Below are 6,777 nucleotides of genomic sequence, written 5' to 3' on the forward strand. Positions count from 1 at the left end.
GGAGAGGGGGAGGGGAGGGCGACAAAAAGCAAATTGTATTACAGTTGAGTTGAGTTCACAAGTCGGCAGCCGCAGCCGATGAGCCTGGAAGATGCTTTTAGTCTTACTTTTACCAAAAACGAGATAATTTGTGGTTTTTAATTTAAAAGGGACTTTATCTGCATTAAATTAAAAAAAAACAAGCAAGTATTTGTTGCAATATTTTTTCTTTTGATTTGTTTTTGTTATGAACAACGTCAGTTTTAATTATATTCATTTTTAATTTGAAATTAAAAGAACATAAAACGTAATCTAAGAGAATTTTGCTGCCAAAAATATTAAATAAACGCTTTTAAAATTACACCTACGTTGTTGAACTTACCCTTTTCAACGGAGGCTGTATTAAATGGGATTTTTCAGAGGCGCTTCTCAAAGCTCCGGGCTCCGGGGGGCGCGGGGGGCAGTTCGTCTGCTTTACAATTGCCCGCCAGCTTTGTTGAATAATTTACTACATGTAGGTCCGCTTCTATACTTTTTTTAATTTATTTTCCTTTATAACTCGTGCTTAATTATACTGAAACTATATTAATGAAAGTTGGACCTTATGATAATTATGACTACTAAGCTAAACACTAACTAGCACTAATAAGTAAATATTAAGGACATGGAGACTCTTGTTTGAAAACGGAGGGAGAGACAAAATCATTACAACAGCTAGTTAAAAAAATGTCCCGCTATCTTATCTGTGATAGCGTTTAGCAGTGGTAGAGTCCGCAGGATGTCGGCAACAGTTGGTGTCAATATCAGGGCAATACATTTGTGTGCACTTGCGTGTATCGCGTGAAGTGTAGTTGCGTCAAGTTGCGTAGTTTTTCTCAGTTGTGTGACAAAGGCGTGCAATCTAAGTTGGCGACGTTACCGCCCCGCCCCTACTTCGAGCCAAATTCTGCGAAACTTTGATTGCATTCAAATTTTGTTACGAATCTCGTTTAACAGTTTGTTTGTGCACAACTTTTGTTAGTAAAATTTTAAATGACTTTATAATGTACACAGCGAGGAAATTATTTGAAAACTAGCTGTCGCCCGCGACTCCATTTGCGGGGGTTTAAGAAAAAAGTTAATTAGTTGCCTATGTGTTCATTTAGACTATGTTCTAACGTTTATGCCAAATTTCACTTGCTCCCAATTTACTCGATTGTTCATATGTATCTTGACGTGTAAATAATAGAGTTATTGCGAACTTTATTTACGAGTAAATCTGAAGTGAATTTATGAGGGTCTCATTGCCATGTTGTGAGATCGTACGCTACACGCGACACGCGCACACGCGACACTGAATGCACGGCTTTTCCAATTATTGAAACTGGAGTAGCAATTATCGCGACTTGAAATGTGCAACCTCTCTGCAACGCAACGACAAATACACATTTTAATTGATTATATCGCTACATTTATACAATTAACTGACGTGAATTTATTTGTAAAAGTTTACATTATCAATGTACTTTAACATATTTACCGTTGTTTTCTGAGATTGAAATCTCTGTATGAAACACATCGTCATTCCTGTCATTATAGTTGACAAAACAGAAGTAAAGTCTCAGAAATCCACTGCATAATTTCTATTTTTAAATATTATACAAAAATTATAATGTTATCTAACCATTTGCTTTGTTATTTATTCTACGAAATCATTAATATATTTTCATAGAATTTTCGCAATTTGAATTTGAACGCCAGGTAGAAATACTAAGTATTTGTACAGTTGATATTGTATAGAAATGTTATCTGATTTTGATGCACATTGCGAGTGCTGGTGAAGCGAGCGCTCTGAAAAATGGAACGGATCTCATTATTGGCTTTTATTCCCCGAGGAGGATAAATCGAATGCATTTCAACGATAAGGTTTAATATACAGGCCGATCTTGAAACCGACGCGAAATACGGAATTGCAGCCATTAAATTGGATACATTTTAAACGTTCCGAGTCAGATAATTATATCGCCATTTTATATTATTTTGTGGGCTGTAACGAAATATATATGATGACTCTGTTCAACAAAATGAAACAACATTTCAAAAAGCGATAAGTCACTTAATTTCATTGACCAAATTGAGTATAACATTTTACTGCAAATAATTTAAAGAAAATAAAGCTTATTAAAAGCAAGCTTTTTTATGTTCTTGTTAACCAAACTTAATAAGGTTATGTCGTTTCAATGGGAAGTTCCGATAGCCACCTTCCAGCTCCATCATCAGCTCATATACTCATACTCATATGATAATACTGCATTGCACGCGATTTACATTTGTACGCTAAATTTCAACTCAAACAGTAACCAGGAAGTGGGTGAAATTTAATTAGCAAAATTTGATAACAAACATCGGTACAGATGAAACTAAATAAAAGCTTGTAATAACACAAATATTTAAATCTATTTAACACATCTCGGAATATATTTAACGTAGAGCGGTTCACCGGGCATCAGGAACATGCCCCTCTTCTCTATCTTGGCCTGCGAGGGCTTCGGGGAGTCAGGTATAGCCTGTATTTCGTAGTTTAGCAGCACATGCGCTAGCCCGTATCTCACTGTCTGAAGACCGAATCGTTTGCCTAGAAAAATAGCTAACTAAAGTAAAACATTCAACTAAATTATTCAAAAGAAACAGAGTAAATAATTAATAGAAAAAAGCGATATAGCTAGTTCATTTTATTTTGTATAATATATGTTGTGAAAATGATAAGAATGAACTCTCTACATGTGCGCTGTATTAAGCTACTGAAATGGGCAACATTATTCACAGACCAAGTCAAGGGAATTTCTAATATACAAGCCTAAGCATGGAGTTTTATTACAAGCCGGAATTTTTTACCCGGTAACAGATGTCACTCAGTTTACCCTTATCGCGGAAACTTTATTTTCTTTATTTAGATCGACAATCTCGCTAACTTTGAACTTTACTGAAGTGGCATTGTTGTAGTTTTGACATCAGTTGTAAAAATAGAACTCTAGTTACCTATACAACTTCTCGGTCCTTCACCGAATGGCATAAATGTAAAAGGTTTTATATTCTTTTCATTTTCTGGCAAAAAACGATCTGGATAAAACTTGTTTGGATCAGGGAAATAATCTGGATCGTAATGCATGCCGATAGCGTTCACATAGAGCGGCGTGCCCGCGGATATTGTCACATTCTCGTCTATATTGTAATCCTGTGACGCAATCCTGTCCAGCCATCCCATTGAACTGTATTTCCTTGTAACTTCTAAAATAAGAAGAAATATAAAATCAGTTCTTTTCTTAAAATATGTGTAGCTAACATTTATATTAATAATAGAATACCTTTAATAACGCAATTGAAATAAATCAAACCAGCCAGAACATTTGCATCGAGTCCCTCTACGCCGTGTTCAGTTTTTGCTTCTAAAAGTTCTTCATATACCTTGTCCTAGAATTCAACATAGCATTAAATATATGTTCAATTTACAACATGGTACAGTTTTATGTTTTACCTATGTACCTGTATTTCTGGATGAAATGCTAATTCATATATAACATATGTCATAGTTCCGGCGGATGTGTCGAAGCCTCCTTCCACGAAAATCGCCGCCTGAGCAACCATAATATCCTCGGAAATTTCTAAAAAAATACAGCTAAAATCAATATTTGATCTCGAACCACATTTGCTTTTTATATCAACTGTTTTTATCCATTTGGTTCTTTAACCGATAGAAACATCGCAATAGTAAAGTAATTAAAATAATTTTCGGATCAACGATTGTTTCCGAGTACTAAATAACTGCTACTTTTTTGATTCTATCCTCAGTATAATTACCTTCTTTATCATTGAGACTTTCCTGACGTATTTTCAGAAGAGCATCCAATAAATCTTTGGGCTCATCAATTTTTCTGTCGTATCCGCCGCGCTTCTCAACCACTGTTCGAAATATTTCTTTGAAATATTTTGTTGCGCTTTCAGGAAATAGAGAAAATCTGCAAATAAATAAATAGAAACGTAAAAGCTCGAAAATTTCGTAAAGCCTTTTACACAGATTTTTTAATTTTCCATCACGACATTTATAGCCCAAAAATACCAAAACCTGTTTTTGATTTAAATATTTCGTTTTTTGTAGTGGTTTTTTGCTTGTGAGTTTCTAAGCGTAACTATATTTAAAATCCGGTAACGCAATTGCAGCTCCTCCGGTGTTGCGAATGTTTATGGGCGTCTGATCATTAGGCCATTTGCCGCTCGTTAGCTCATGCCCAAATACGAAGTTTAATTTCTGGGTAAATATACGATTAGTTATACCCGAAGACGTCGACGAGTTGTGGGCAGAAGAATATACTGGACCAGCAAAGTCCCCGCAGCGCGCTGAATGCCATGAAGGGACGCGTCACGGTGCGCATGGCACTGTGACCGGTGAGCGTCGCCTCACCGTCCAGACCAAATGCCGCACATCCGATTATATCCGTCGTGAAGTCTGCAAATAATACCTAGAACAGGTAATAAAATTATATTACTTCTTTAACAAAAACAAATGAACGAAGGAGGATCCTAAGTAAGTTAAATTAGAAGAATGTAATGTCGTTAGCTTTTTGCTAGTTATGCTTTGAGATTGGTACATCAGCGAATGTGGCATTTAGGTTTTAATACGTTAAAGTAAGTACTATTGACACCCAATGCCAATAAATAGGAAGAGATAATCAATTGATAACTATTTGCAGAGGTGAATGTAATGTTACAAACTTTACCCTCAGATCTGTGTATTTGTTTTGTTGGATTTCATTGCGTATCCTTTGCACGAGGTGAGCGCACTTGTCTGCAGTGAGGTGGTGCAGCGCGCGTAGTCTGTGCGACGTGAACACCACCGTCAGCCGCCGACGCAGAGACGACCACAGCGGATCCTCACACAATACAGAGAGCTTACTAAAGGTATGTACGCATCGACACAAACTGGGATCTTTTAGTTATTACATTTTTATTTTAGATACAACTTTATTCATTTAAAAAAAGAAATGAAACAAAATACTCGTATATTGAGCAATCAATGTTGATACTTAAATTTAGCTTGTTGTTATACATTTTGTTTTCTTAAACGTATTAGATAAGAAGGCAGACATCAGTAAAAATATAATAATAATTATATGAATGTGTTGCAATAATTTTAATTAAAACATATGAACAACAATAATTCGTCTTACTTTGACGGTGAACAGATTAAGAGCGCCGACGGGATCGCTCTTCCCCGAGCTGAGGAACCTGTCCTTGAACACATTGGCGTCTTTGACCAACACGTTCCGCGCGATGTTCGGACAATTTATTATAAGTCCCGGTTTCCAGAACAGCCAAATGCCCACGTACGGGCACCGGAATCTGTCGTACATTCGACGCATCCATACTGACTGACAAACATATACAATGTGACTGACAAACATATACATAAAACATGTATAATTGAGAAACCAAAAAGGTTTTAATACAAAAATGGTGTTCACGATAAAATTGGTAATGGCTGAAAGTAATATTCATCCAGGAATTATTTTCGCTTATCCGCGTTATTTGAATTAACATTTTAAATTATTTTGTTCTAATATGACATTGTAACAGGTCAGGTAATAGCAGTTAATGACGATCGAATAATCTTTGTACTGAATGTAAAAACATAGTAATTACAACAATTTTTGGACTAATCTCAAGGATCGTATATTGATAAATGCCGTGTATAATACAATATGTAATGGATATGTTGTTTTCATTGAGATATGTTTGATGGTACACTCACAGGATTTTCTCTCTGCAGGAAAGTGAGGCTGCCCAGCAGTGGGTTGGGCGGGAGATACGGCACGCCGCGCCTTTTCCAGTAGTCCCGCCGGCGCGTCCAGTTCTGCCACACCAGCCACGCCAGCGATACCAAAATTATACTCACAAGTATGATAAACATCTGGAGAACATATATTTATGGCTTAATAAAAACATTTCCTTCATGAACAAAGATTGCAAATAGTTTTAAAATTAGATTTTACAGTGAACAAGTTTAACTTAGGTCGAATTAAAATGTTCCCCTGCTTCTTTAGTTAGAATATATTTAGTAAAATGATTATAGTACTAGTATGGTGCAAGTGATAGATTGCACTGCGCAGTTATATTTATATAATTGTTGGATAATGATAAACATTGATTAAGTCGATGCTTGCGGCGACCTCTCGTATCTTACTCAAAGATCCGGTGACAGTTCCTAGACATCAAATTCATTCTGTTATCAAAACATTAAACGTTAAATAAGAAAATTAATTAATTTATTAAATTAATAATAATTTATTAATTTTTATTTCTGTTTTAAACATTTCTTGCCTATTCAAAACATTAAACCAACAAATATCGTAATGGTAGTTTCTGATCAATCGGCCGAAGAGAAAGCCCAATTTTGTCATAAAGTGTTAATGTAATATAATACAGAGACATGAGGCTGTTAGTAATAAGATAAAGCAATCAATTGTATCAATCAACAACATTCAAATGAAGCTCTGATGATATCTAATCTGATACACCGCAGACATCGACCTCACTGCAAACTTGTAGCCTTACATACTTACATACATACATACATACAACTTGCTCAAATTAACTATTGTATTAATATTTTATATCACAAAGTGGCAAACAAGGTAATTTAGCTTTGAAGCAATCGCAGTTCATAGACATCGACGAAAAAGGGAACGCAAAGAACGAGTATAATTCCGCTAGCTATGCGTCCTCTCCTCTATCATAATATTATTTATGAGTTAAATGTACAAT

The 6,777-nt window shown here is 35.6% G+C and overlaps 1 protein-coding gene across 1 annotated transcript; it reads right to left on the reverse strand.

Annotated features, from left to right (window-relative positions):
• Positions 1–2,393: 2,393 nt before the first annotated feature.
• On the reverse strand, positions 2,394–6,137 carry LOC106122377 (cytochrome P450 6k1-like). Its single transcript, XM_013318318.1, has 10 exons — positions 6,006–6,137; positions 5,765–5,923; positions 5,184–5,384; positions 4,734–4,886; positions 4,291–4,475; positions 3,817–3,974; positions 3,502–3,620; positions 3,324–3,429; positions 2,998–3,246; positions 2,394–2,593 (listed from the first exon to the last, which is right to left on the reverse strand). Exons 2-10 carry the CDS (start codon positions 5,921–5,923, stop codon positions 2,415–2,417), a joined length of 1,509 nt encoding a protein of 502 aa, XP_013173772.1. The 5' UTR covers positions 6,006–6,137; the 3' UTR covers positions 2,394–2,414.
• Positions 6,138–6,777: the final 640 nt, after the last annotated feature.

Source organism: Papilio xuthus, unplaced genomic scaffold (genome assembly GCF_000836235.2).
Source record: "Papilio xuthus unplaced genomic scaffold, Pxut_1.1 DF826923.1, whole genome shotgun sequence".
NCBI classification, from domain to species: domain Eukaryota; kingdom Metazoa; phylum Arthropoda; class Insecta; order Lepidoptera; family Papilionidae; genus Papilio; species Papilio xuthus.

Excerpts from the sequence above, each read along its gene's own strand:
- LOC106122377 (XM_013318318.1), bottom strand. The coding sequence starts at position 5,923 with ATGTTTATCATACTTGTGAGTATAATTTTGGTATCGCTGGCGTGGCTG. Across the intron at positions 3,975-4,290 it reads CAACTCGTCGACGTCTTCGG|ATTTTCTCTATTTCCTGAAA; the intron begins GTATAACTAATC and ends ATTTATTTGCAG. Across the intron at positions 3,621-3,816 it reads AAGTCTCAATGATAAAGAAG|AAATTTCCGAGGATATTATG; the intron begins GTAATTATACTG and ends GTATTTTTTTAG.